This window comes from Syngnathoides biaculeatus, chromosome 3 (genome assembly GCF_019802595.1).
Source record: "Syngnathoides biaculeatus isolate LvHL_M chromosome 3, ASM1980259v1, whole genome shotgun sequence".
In the NCBI taxonomy this organism is placed as follows: Eukaryota; Metazoa; Chordata; class Actinopteri; order Syngnathiformes; family Syngnathidae; genus Syngnathoides; species Syngnathoides biaculeatus.
The window spans coordinates 23,991,381-24,004,768 of NC_084642.1; the positions used below are offsets into that span (position 1 = coordinate 23,991,381).

The following is a 13,388-nucleotide window of genomic DNA, read 5'->3' on the forward strand; positions in this document are numbered from 1 at the left end:
TAAAAACTTCTTCCACATGGTAGGATGGCTGCTAAAGTATCTGAAATATTGTGTCCCCCTGGTGGCCGGTCTGGGATATTGCGAATGAGTAAGAGGACCCATCAAATGTAAACTAAATAAACAAAAGAAATAAATAAAGCAGCTCTTTCGAAGAAAGATTGAAACAATTCAAATAGAAGCCAGAACAAGGAAAAATTAGACAATTAAATTTGAAAGAGTAACTTCACTGACTGTAGTTTTTGCAGATTTTCAAAGGATTGAGCCATAGCCTCCTCAGCAAAAGATACCCTCTGCAGCATCGCCTCATTGGACTCTGATGGTCCGCATGTTGATGCAACCTTCCCCTGGTGACCACACAGATCCTCAGGGTCTACAAAGAACATAATGGAATTCAGACTGCACGTGTATTGGCTTGTTTCAAGTCATCATTTTACTCCAATTCATTCATTTGTGATCACTCCAAGTCAATTACAGTGGTTTTAAATGTGTTTATATTTGTACGATGCTAGACAGCCATACTGCTCTAGAAGATTACTGAATAGGAAAATAATAGTACTTTGTACTGTCAATAGATGTGAATGGTTTTCTAAATGTTCCCTGCATTTGACTGGCGAACAGTGTAGGCTGTACACTGCCTCTTGCCCAAAATAAGATGGGATAGGCTCCAGCTCAGCTGGCTGCAACCCTAATGAGCCATGCACTTTAGAAAATGGATGGATGAATGCACACGTAGAGTATAAAGTCATCATCAGATACATCGTAATCTCAAAGAGCACAAATAACCACACAAGTGCAATGACCTCTTTAAAGAGTGGTGGTTCATTCAACATTCTCACAGAGACAAATCCACTGCAAAGGAGGCACCCAGTATAACCACATGAGGAGGTTCCACCTTTCTGTGCCACAAAACTGTGCTTATTAAACAGTGCATCTTTAATTGAAAAATTAAGTAGTACCAGTTTGCAATAAGGGATCATCCTGTATAACTGGCTGAAGGAATTCTTCACTCTCCCACGGTAAGGGAACATCTGGTAGCCCGATGAGATGTGACGGATCACATTTCTGAAGAAAAGGTCATGACATCACAAAACAAAGGTGCACCGTAAACTCATTTTTGAACCAGTATTCAAATACTTTCACTCAGAGACATCAATACTCACTGTTGAGCGTATGAAATTGATCAGCTTTATGTAACTGTAGTCATCTAAATCTAATAGAGGGGGGAAAAAAATCTGTGTAACGGTAAAACTGCAACCATAATTCATTGGATTTTTGTAATTTGGCTTTCCGTTTATGCACTGTTTTTTTTTTTGTACTTACTGTGTTTCTTAATCAGATCTATAATGTTGAAGCGGTGGTCAAGTGTACAGTGCTGCAGGGTTTCAGGCACCGAATTTAGTAATCTGGGGGGAAAGGAAAAACAGAAAACTATGGAATATCTTATTTTAACAGTCTAATCATAAAACAATTAATACATTCAAAACAATTAAAAATGTGTTTTGCTTAAAAAAAGTGCTTTACTAAAAAGAAACAGTGGGGGTGAATTTTCTGAAAATGTCTTCTGGCCTCTGTGGTCTATTATGAAGGCAGGAGAGGCATTTTTCTAATCAAGTGCTTTAAAGTGCGACTGTCGGAAAATGGATGATTTTTGGTATATTATTAATGAAAAACCCACAGCCAATATGGTCCCATGTGTTTTTTCACCACAAAACGGACGTATACAGCTTTTTTGTAACTCCCGCCAAGAAAATCCTCTGGAGGAATTGTTTTTGAGAAGAAGCAGGAAGTGATGTAAAGGACAGTGGCGCCCCCTAGTGTACTCGTTTGTTTCCATGAGTTTTACCTCCGGGAAGGTAGCTCGTTGTTCCTTCGTGTTAGCCAAAACGCCAGCTCATTGCATTGCTCAACATTGCTTGTACACTCGGGAGAATGGAATTACCCTTCATAAGTGTGAAAGGGACCATGTTTGTTGTGAAAAATGGATTGCACGGGTGCAGAGGACGAGAGCTTCGTGGGTTCCAAATAACAGGTAGGTGTGTAAACAGCTACTAAAAAAAAAATAATAGTTTGGGGCGGACCACGTAATCGGTCTCCCTCATAACGTAACAAAAGATCCGCGTATGAAATGTGTCGATGTGCACGTCGCCCAGCCAACAATGTCTCACTCAGCTTCGTCTCGATAGTGTTCGTGTACTGCGGTGGCTGTGAACAACCTTCTAAAAGCAGCACGCCTCGGCTCCATTATATGCCATCACGGCGCCGAAAATCAGGCACACCAGCTGAGGTGCTGCGTTCAGCGGTCACAGCTTCTGCGAAGGCTGCGCGTTGGGCTTTGCGACGGGGCGGCTCTGAAGAACCCAGCCGAGAATGCGTTACTCAGTCGCGTGCGCGCATAAAGCACCCGGCTAAAGCAGCACCGCTCGTCTCTGTCATAAGCCACACCGGCCGGCTGCGATGAGCCGCGATGGTTCATCTCCGCCGCGGGAGTGGATCGGACGGGATGCGGTTTGGCTGTGATGGGATATCATTTGAATATGGTCCGAAACAATAGTGTAATATTGCCCTGCGGCCTCGAAACAATAGTGTAATATTGCCCTGGTAACTTCACTCGGTTGTGTGGTGTTGTCCTTTTCGAAAACAGCTTCGGTGTCAGAAGGGGCGTCGGAAAAATCTGAATATCTCTGTTTGGCTTCCATAGTAGCAGGCACTGTGCGTTTTCAACGGTGGAAGTGACGATGACGTCAAGGATAGATGACGCGACTAATATGGCGACCACTTGGATGTCGAGAGACACTCAATTGCGCAACTTTGCGCATGGATGACTTTTATTTTTTCGTATAGACATTGAAGTGAATACTGTTATATGTATTTTTTATTACAATACCTATTTTAGAATGTTTATAGGGATGACAGTCCCACTTTAAGTAAACTAAATAATGATGACTGTGTGCAGTTCTTTAGTGATCAATAAATGAAAAAAGTACAGAAAAATGGTAGCAGTGGAGCATTGAGGAGAACATGTACCAAATGATCAAGCAACTACAGTCACCTATCATTTAAAATCAAGTCTCCTTGCTGCTATAAAGATAAAGAATCCCCCAAAGTATTGAGAGCTGCTGAAAACTGCATCCTGTGGCACACTGACAAGTCTACGTATTCTCATTGCATTGTAGGCTACAAAAAATGCAAATCATGACAGGTTAGTGATTACAAAGGTCACAACTTTACCATCTCAGTGAAGTACCTTTTAAGTATGAAAGGTGATACTGTATATAAAAGATTGACTGAATGGTAGCCTTGTTAATTTTGTCATTCTTACTAATTAAATGTAGCTCCACAGTGCATTAGCAACTTATGTGGGCTCAACAACCTTTTAGGAACTGAGCAACTATACTTCTTGGGTACTAATTAATCCAAAAGAATGCCAGTTGAGACGCACTTCTGAAATAAATTTGTCCAAATTGCATTCCATGACATGTTACAGAAATTTAATTTGAAGAGGACAATGAGGCAAAATAAATTTTTCTTCACACAGAAAAACGTTCACGCAGGTCAAGCACATGCTGATGTACAAATGTAAGATTAAAATTATTGTTTCCTCATTTGTTTGTTTTTTGTTTTTTTTTGGGGGGGGGGCTCCACCTGCACCTGTTGCCTTTTTAAAGCTGTGCCACATGAATAGCATCCTCCTCTTTGAGCAAAGTTATTCTGGTAAAAAAAAAAAAAAAAAAAAAAAGGGAAAAAATGTCAAAAATCATTTTGGATTTCACTATTAACAACTTCAAAGGCTAATCCCAAATGAATCCTCCAGGAATATACCAAGTAGTTTTTTTCAGTTTTTAATTGGCAATTTTTAATTTGAAGTTAGTTCACTCCATGTTGTGACATCGCTGACACTTATTACATTTAAACATTAACTCCCATAGCTATTTTGATTATTGCAGGCACATTTCCTAAAAAAAAATAGATGTACTAGAGCAGGGGTGCTCAATGTGTCGATCGCAATTGACCAGTTAATCGCTGAGACAGTTTTGGTCGATCTCGTGAGCATGCCAAAAAAAAAAAAAAAATCGATCGCACGCACATAAAAGCGCGGTTTAGCAAGCTGCCCTCCTATTTACGGTCTCTCTTTTGCTTTCTCCACGGCTGTCGCAGCGATTCAATTAGAAACAGCGCCCAATACAAAAGTCAAAATCGTAGGCTTGTGCACAAAATAGGTGATAAATAAGGAATAACAGATAAAAGTAGCGACCGTCATTTTAACAAAGTAAAACTCCCATGATTACTTTAGCAGGATAAGGGGTAAGGCAAACTCATCAGCTCTATACGATTTGCGGAAATGAGCTATTTTGAGCTCACAATGGTGAATTTCAGTGAAAGGCAGTTGATTTGCATGGATGTATTCCTAAAAATCTTCAAATCATCACTTCTGCAAAATTCCTGGGAAATCATAATGCCACATCAAACGTGCTGTTTTCAAACAACAAGGCGGGCCACTAATATGATCCATGGGGGTGAGTTGGTGGCCACGGACACCATGTTGTTGAACACTGCTTGAGCATAACAAATCTGACATGGCATTCCTCACCTGTCACAAAATAAACAGGGAACCTGTTGACTGTCCTCTTCCATCCACTGCCACTGCTCTTCATCATCACCAGAGTCACCCTCACAGTCCGATAGCTCGGGCATGTCCTCGACATCAGCACGAGGACCTACTCAAATGGAAGTATTTATGAAACAGATAAAACACGAATAGTTGAGAGACTAGCGAAACTCAACCATGCAACTCTGAAATGTTAAACTCAGCATATAGGAAAGATCACTGTACTCTATACTCCTTAGTTGGTTGATTTTTACCAACCAAGGCTATTCTTGAGAAGCATCCATACTATATCAGCTCATAAGCTAATGAAGATTCAAAATTCCATGATTATCAGATCCAATACCTGGGTGCATGTAAAGTATCTCCCCGCATACTGAGGTTAGTAAAAGAAGAGCATTTTATTTGGTCTTTGTTCCTGTAATGATCTTCCGAGTCAACTAAAACTGTATGGTTTAACTTGGGTAAAAGTTGCTGTATTTCTTGATATTGTTTTCCTACTCTGACGTACAAGCAGCACTTTATTTCTCATAACTTGACCTTCCTCATTGTGTTGTGATATTCTATTATGTTGCGCTTGCATTTTCTACATGAATACATTATTTATTGTTATGCATTTTGGGTGGATGGTCGTCTATCGAAGGTAGTTTTCTGTTTGCAACTGTAAAGTGGTCTTTTCTGTATATTTTGTTAACTTTTATGCATAGCGTGTTGTATGTAGGTAGTGATTACGTGAATTGCCCGGGCCTTCTCCAACAAATCACGATTAAAAACAAGACAATGGCCTCAAGTTGTTGTTTCCTGGTGAAATTAAAATAAAATAAAATAGATTAGCACTGAATGAGATACTCCTGTTCCCATATATAAATTAGGTAGCAGCCGAGAGCATATGCACCAACACAATATTCTAGACAGGCTAGCTTGCTCACCGCGGGCTGAAACGTGTGGTTTCAATTATGTCTATTTTCGAGTGCTACCATCTCGCATATATAATATTTGTCAGAGACTCACGTGCGTCTATGCTCTCTGCCATGATGTTGCCGTTTCCCCGATGACTTCCTGGTAGTGTAAAATGACGCGATCACGTACCAGTGACACTTCCGGACCACATTTCCAATAGAGGTCGCTGCAAACCAGCAGTCCATTCTCGAATACATTATCTGTGCTGAGTTTGAAAAGGGATTTAGGAAACTCCCCTCCATTTCTTTAAGAGTCGTATTTGTTAATGTATTGGTAGGTGTACAATGGAGCATAGAAAATTGCAGTCATAAGTGTTTTTTAAAAAAAAAATTCAAGTTCAGTTTTCATTTAGAAAATCAAAACTAAGGGCCTCGGGGCTAGAATGGTGATCATTTGCACTTCATTGCAAGTTTCCCTCCGCCCACAAAAAAAATCTCACGTTTCTAAATATATATTACATTATTTTTTTATATCTTTTGATTATTTTACTCAATATTATCTGTAAGATCATGAAGGCAAATCAAAAATACTTTTACCACCAGTGTCACATTCGTGATAGTGAAAGGGAGATTGTGTTTGGATACTTGCAATGGGAATGAGATTTCATCTCTGATGGATGTATGTTTATAGAAAAAGTCTTTGGAAAGGTCTGAACCTGCCTTAAACCGTGACTTGGATTCCTCGAGACAAATATTTAACCTGTGGCCATTTTTGGGTTGCTGTAGTACCCCAAATTCTGCTTTTAGCATGAAAATCTTGTTTCTTTGCCAGGAGAGTCTACATGTGGCATTCATGAACTTATCCTTTCCTTTCTGGAATCATGGATACGCCACTGAATCGATGCTCTACTTGGGGAATGACCACATCGCTTCGCTTGCAGTCGTTTTTGACACTTTCCGTAGGTCAAAAACCTGTTAGGACATAATACTGTGATGTGATTTCTTTTGCAATTACACACCTGATGGGCCATTTTGCTTTTGAATATGAAATAAACTACAAATGTGACAGTGACTGAGGACTCTCCTGAAAACATCACCAGATCAGAAGTTGGTTAAATTGAATTTCCGTAAGGGAAAGGGACTGGTTTTGAACTGCATCTGCCGAGCCCACGTAGAGCCCATATTTGATTGTATTTTATGTTGTTTAATTTTTTTTGGCGGGGGGGGGGGATTTATGGATTATGAGTAAAGACTTTTAGGGGAAAAAGATTTTTCGATTTTGATCCAGAACCAGTGTTGTTACTTTGATGTTTTTTCCAAAGTTGGAAGCACATCACCAGCTCTCAGGCCATTAAAACCAGAAGGTTGAGACCATTCTTTATGGTCACCACACAGGGCCACCTGAAACTGTCCTGCCTGACTATGCGGTATGTAACCTAAAGAACTCACACAATCATAGAATCATAGAAAAAAATCATTTCTCCACTCAGAAAAGTTGAGTCAGCAGCAAATATTACCTCTTTGTGTCTCACAAAAATTTATTTGACCAACCTGAAGCTAAAAGCGTGGCACAGTGCATTGCAGTGCAGCAGGTGTAAAGCGATGGTCCTCGGTTTGATCCCTGGCCCGCCTGTGTGGAGTTTTCATGTTCTCCCCATGCCTGTGTGAGTTTTCTCTCTGTACTCCGGTTTCCTCCCACATCCCAATAACATGCAACATTATTTGGACACTCTAAATTGCCGGAGGTGTGATTGTGAGTGCGGCTGTTTGTCTCGATGTGCCCTGCGATTGGCTGGCAACCAGTTCAGGTTGTACCCTGCCTCCTGCCCGTTGACAGTTGGGAAAGGCTCCAGGACTCCGCACGACCCTCATGAGGATAAGCGGCTAAGAAAATAGATGGATGGTTGGGTGAAGCCAAAAGCACAGCACAGAGACTGCAAAACAAAAGCACTATTAAATAATTAAATCTGGTAGCCATTCCCAAAAATGCACCGCCAAAGCATTATCTTAATTTACCTGATAAAACTCATGAGACTCAATCATCTATTTTCAGCAGCTACTTGTGAACAAGTAGCTAGATTGTTTGTAAACTCCCTCAGATGAACTTAGCTGTTCTTCATTTGGATTGAGTGTGTAATCCATAAACTCTTCATATTTTAATTTTGCTTTGACCTAAACAATGACAATTGAATACGGGCCCATCAGTTTTTTCCATTGTTGGAGGTAAATATAACCTTTCATTATATTTCAGTTTAAAAAAAGGTTTCATACTAAATACATGTACTTGCATGTATAAATCATTTATTAATTATAATAAAAAAAAACATTTTGTATTACCTATGAGTTACCATGGGGTGGCGGGAAAACTTATTCAGAACACTAACCACAGAAGGCAATATGCATTTGTTCACATGGGGGCGCTCCTACATAAGAGACTAAAGAAAAAAATGAGTGCATGCTTTCTGACAAGGCAAATCGCAATTATTCACAAATTATTTAAATACATTGCAATGAGAGCGAAACAATTTAAAATGTTATTTGGTGTTATCACATTACAACAAACCACCATTGACTCAAGTCCATTATAATCAAACCAACACCATCATAAACATTCAACACCCCCGATGCATCGATGTAATTAATGTTTAAGCCGGTGGTTCTCACAATATAAGAAGCGTGACTTATTAGTGTTAAAATCCCTGTACTAAATATTTTGAAGCAGAAGATTAAAATAATTTCTACTGCATAAGACAGAGATCGATAAAGCACGCTCACGACCACAGTGAGGATAAGGAGTATGGAAAATGGAACGAATGAATTACAATCCTTTGACACGATGCAATGAACCTGAGCTGTGAATTGCCTGGTACCAACTCCATTGACCTGAAAAGGGAAATCCAGAGATTGTATAAATTAAATTGACTTCACATCAGAAAAACTTTATTGCAAAAGTAACAATCACATCATTACACAAAATCTACAGTTATACATTTTCATGTTGAGGTGGGAATACATCAAAATATATTATTTAAAATAAGTGCCCAAGGATGAAAATCAACAAGTAAAAATGGGTATTTTCCTGGACATTACAATAGCTTTTAAAAGTAACTCAGTTTCAGAATGACGAAACTTACCCGAGAGTTACTTCTTGTCACTTTTCCCCAGAGTGTTGATGGCTTTGTTCTCCAGGATCTCAACCTTTTGTTCAGGCTGAAGCATGGTGTTTGCCACCATAGCCTTCGCCACTATTTGGATGGGGATAGACATGGATGTGGAGCAAACAGCAGAAACTGCACTGAAGAACTGCCTGGCCAGCCACTCGCCAGGCCGCTTCTCCTCTCTATCCACCAGCAAAACTCTGTTGGAGAGACACAAAAATAAAACAACCAAATGTAGTGACAACAGATCAGATGTGTCGGAATGGCCTACACCAATGTCCTTGGCCAATGGGTGCTGTGTTTGACAATCATGTGAATAGACATTTCTAATGTGCAACAAAGTAGATTGAAAACCTGTTCGCGAAGCTGGGGTGAATCGATTTACTCCAATTTAATTCTAATGAACAAAATCTGGCCTCACACATCAACAGCACAGACTATCGTGAATGTATATGTCAATTAAAGATGTTGAAGATACATACGGTGACTTTCATGTACATTGATTGGTAAGATGTATCACTCTCTTCTCTTGGTGTGAAGACATTTAGTTAAAAAAAAAAAAGTATACCATTATGCACCACTAATAATCTGTGACATGCATATATAGGTGGTCAGCCATGATTATTTTCGTTTACGTTTAAGGAGCGCATAAAGCCTTGGAAGTTCTGAGTGGGTAGCAGATAGGACTGTCACCTTGTGTTTGCTATTTTTTCATGTATATTTAAACGTTACATGAAGTTGTCTGTATGCCCGGGGGTAAACAAACGAGTAATTTGGGTCTTATGTTGGAAATTTTTAGGATACCATAGCAGGTATCGGCTGTTTTAGCAGTTTAACAAGTCTGTTTATTGGGAGTGATTTCCCAAAGTCAGTTAAAATCTTCACATACAACCAAACAGTATGCTCCTTTTCACAGCTTAAGCTCTTCTTGTTTTTATCGTAAAGTTAATTATTTTTGGGGGGTTTAAATACAAAGATAACTTACCCAGGTCTGTAAATGGCAAATCTGTCAAAATTCAACACCTGAACATCTGCTTCCACTTGTCCCTAGAAGAAATGCATTGGTTTTAGTAGAGCTCTAAAATGAGGATTTAATAAGAAAAAGATATTTTTAAAAAACATATTTGGGGTAAAGCAAAAGTAATATGCAGTGAGGAGAAACACCTTCACTTTAAGGTAGAGGAAGTTGCTGCTTTTATCAGCTCCTCTGGATGACTCCAAGTGGAACTGTTTGCAGCCTCCGGCTTTGGCAAGCTCAGCAGATTTTAAGACATAGTCATGATCAACTCGGATGAATCCTTCCTGAAATCAGAAAGATATACAATAGGAATTAGCAATGAAAATTAATTGCCTAGCGAAGACAATTTTAAACAATTTAAACAGGAAAAACTCCAATATTGGGCTAAACCATCACAGTAATATTCATAAATTCACTCTGAAGATTTTTCTTTGTAACAATGATAGCAACCTTCTCTCTGTCATGTTTATTGTTGCAAATAACTTGATAGACATGATGTGCAACCACTCAAAATGTACTCCTTTCCGGCAGCAGCATGAGCTTCAAATCACTTGGATATTGTTCAGTTTCATTTGGGTTCTTTGCCGTAGAGGAGGCGTGCCTGAGAACGTTTCATTTTAATTTATGATTATTTTTATTGTATGACAGTGGCATCCGTGCTCTTAGAAGGACTGCACTACTGGGGCAGCAAAGCCGAACAGGCTGATAAGGAAGGGTTGCTCTGGCCTGGGATATCATCTTCTGGAGTGCATGCTATCAGCTATGATGATCACTGACGCCCACAAATTACAGGACATCATTCAAACCCTCAGCAGCTCCTTCAGTAACCCTCATTCAATCCATTCAGTGATGTACTACAGGTCCTTCCTTCCTGCTCGAGCACACTGCTGTCAGTAGCCTGTCTACAACTGTCAATATATAACATATTCATGAATTTGTCATTACAGTGATGATAGTTTTGTTCATTTGGATTCAAACTATGTGAGTGTATCACATTTATTATAACATATCAGTTGCCACACTGCTTCTGATTACTGTTGGTGATGTGGATATGGACAAATATGTTGTGATACAGTATATTGTAATTTACACTTGCGTTGACTGTGCAGAACTGTCCACTTAGCAGTAAAAATGAAATTTGTATTCTGATTGTTTAGCTTACAGCCCCTGCTTTTGCCCTGGTTGTTCCCAGGCAGCAGTAGCCAACATCATGGCCCTGGAACGCAGCGGTATAATCTTCAAGTTTCTCAAAGTCCACCACCTCTTGAACCTGGTGGCAGGTAAGACACAATGTGAGGAAAAGTATCTCAGTAACCTCATTGGGAGATGTGTTGTATGTCTTCATCGTTGGTCTACTGACCAGATTTTCAAAGACTTTGCCCTCAAAGTGGAGCTGCCTTCTCCCAATGAGGGTGATCTTGGAGAAGATGTTGCGCTGTAGTAACTCCTGAAGCAGCACCTTCCCGGTCTCCCCAGATGCCCCAAGGATGAAACAGCTTTTATTCTGCTGCCTGAAATTTTCCTCCAGAGTTTTCGTATCTGAAGTCATTCTGTGCGCCAGTAATACACAAATCTTACTATTTGTGGATATCATAAACTAATGTTCACAAATCACATAGGCAACCATAAACATGTGAGAAACGTTCTCAAATGTGTTTATCTTATTAATGATAACGGGACAGATTGACAATTAGGTATTTTTATATTGTAGTTGATTTAACAAAATAGTGTGTAAAGAAGTATGCAGGTGATCAGCAAACAAAATAAATGTACCTCTCCAGTTGAAAGAAACAGGTGGACTTATGTGCTCAATCGGTTTGATCAAATTTACAACGAATGTGCTTTCCTAATTGGGTACTACATCATTTTAAGGAGAAACTAGCTAGGTAACCGAAAATAGTGAAAACATTGGTCAAATTAGTGCAGATACACATCACTTCAAACCGCCATTCAGTTCTTGTACATTACAGCCGATGGCTGTCTACTGTGAACGCGGATGTTTCAAAATACTTTTCGCTTGTTTAAGTGTCCGTGAATTGTTTTACATACGCATTACTAGCAAATAGCTTTAGCACTATTAGAGCAGCCGGCAGTATCTGCGGTGTCAAAAGGCAAGGAGCAGTCTTTACCTTGCGAGGTGAACTGGCTCAGGGTCGTCAAACCACTTCAGAACAAGTGCGGCGACGACGACCGAGATGGCGAAGAATGTTGTAGCTTTTTTTAATGCGGTGCCCAGGAGGAGAAAAGACATCAGTAGGAACAACAACAACGACGTAGACACTTCCTGGTTGTATCGCGCCTGTCTCGCTGCTGCTCGGAAGAGCCCACTCTCACACTACCGCGCGTAGAGGAAACGTTGAAATGCCTGCCGCTATAATATATCTGTTTAGTTGTTGTTTTGTTTTGTTTTGTTTTTTTTGCAACAACAACAAAAGTCAGTGACAGTGATGTCAGGGATGTTTTTCCTCCTTTCTTTTTGCAGAGCTGAGTTGATAGTGTTCTTGTTGAAATAAAGCACGAACCTAGATCTCATCATCTCCACATCATCTCAACGTCACACACATGCTTCCGGGTGAAAATGGCTCTACTGGTGTAATGTTCCTAATCGAAGGTAGTAGCTAATAAAAATAATAAATAGTTAAAACGAAAAAAAAAAAAGACAGTCCAGAGGACACTTCATTCAATTGCACGACCATAATCTTTGTTTCTGGCCATTACACATGGACTCACCGTTGGCCTCACAGTTCTGAGGTCCAGGGTTCAATCCCGGCCCCGCCTGTGTGGACTTTGCATGTTATCCCTGTGCCTACATGCGTTTTCTCTGGGCACTCTGGTTTCCTCCCACATCCCTAAAACATGCAACATTAATTGGACCCTCTAAATTGCCCTAGGTGTGATTGTGAGTGTGAATGTTGTCCGTCTTCAATGTGCCCTGTGATTGGCTGGCAACCAGCCCAGGGTGTACCTGCCTCCTGCCCGTTGACAGCTGGGATAGGCTCCAGCACTCCCGCGACCCTTGTGAGGATAAGTGTCGAAGAAAATGGATGGATGTGTATATTCTCCTGCCCTTGGTGAGCATCCATCTATCCATTCATCCATCAGTCACTCACATTAGAAAAATGTACGGGTGCGGTCAGTCATGCCTGCAGATATAAAGTTATGGGTGTGTGTTCTGTTTGTAATGTAACTGTTATGAGTGTACCCCTTTAAGAGTGGAGGGGAGCAGGTAAACTTGGAAGTCGAAGTAGGCTGAGCAGCAGTTCTTTTTTAGAGGTCGTGTGCTTCCTTGTTTAAAAAAAAAAAAAAGATGTCAGGCTGTGGTTCACTGTTGGATGGGTTTTCATATGCTCTGAGAGTGTCCAACAAGAGGGGATATTGGTGAAGACTACACAAAATAAGTGGCATCTTTCAATATTTATGTATTTTTACAAGTAATAAATTTTACGCGCACGATTTTTTTGTGTTCGACTGTGCAGATTTGCGAGTGTGATGGCACGCGGGCACGTACGCATCTGTCAAATCACAGTGACTGCACCCATCTATCCATCGTTCTCTACATTTTGTTCTGTGTATCTGATGCCAGATCACAAGGGCAGCAGCTCAGCAGAGAAGCCCAAATTTCTCCCTTCCCAGTCATTTCATCCATCTCTTTCTGGGGGATCCTGAGGCATTTGCAGGCCAATCTCAAGACATGGGCTCTCTAGCCTAAT

At 40.3% G+C, this 13,388-nt stretch overlaps 2 protein-coding genes across 2 annotated transcripts in view; both read right to left on the reverse strand.

Annotated features, from left to right (window-relative positions):
- Window positions 1-5,746, reverse strand: part of prmt3 (protein arginine methyltransferase 3) — a 75,940-nt gene extending 70,194 nt beyond the window's left edge. The window contains exons 1-6 of the mRNA XM_061813896.1: window positions 5,615-5,746; window positions 4,589-4,715; window positions 1,321-1,403; window positions 1,161-1,210; window positions 957-1,062; window positions 232-370 (exon numbers count right to left, since the gene is read on the reverse strand). Coding sequence (XP_061669880.1) covers window positions 232-370; window positions 957-1,062; window positions 1,161-1,210; window positions 1,321-1,403; window positions 4,589-4,715; window positions 5,615-5,636 — 527 coding nt within the window. The 5' untranslated portion in view covers window positions 5,637-5,746. The remainder of the gene's footprint in view (window positions 1-231; window positions 371-956; window positions 1,063-1,160; window positions 1,211-1,320; window positions 1,404-4,588; window positions 4,716-5,614) is intronic.
- A 2,037-nt stretch (window positions 5,747-7,783) lies between these two features.
- Window positions 7,784-12,251, reverse strand: htatip2 (HIV-1 Tat interactive protein 2). Its single transcript, XM_061815403.1, has 7 exons — window positions 11,808-12,251; window positions 11,039-11,228; window positions 10,841-10,948; window positions 9,825-9,962; window positions 9,646-9,707; window positions 8,637-8,860; window positions 7,784-8,385 (listed from the first exon to the last, which is right to left on the reverse strand). Exons 1-6 carry the CDS (start codon window positions 11,927-11,929, stop codon window positions 8,644-8,646), a joined length of 837 nt encoding a protein of 278 aa, XP_061671387.1. The 5' UTR covers window positions 11,930-12,251; the 3' UTR covers window positions 7,784-8,385; window positions 8,637-8,643.
- Between the last annotated feature and the right edge of the window lie 1,137 nt (window positions 12,252-13,388).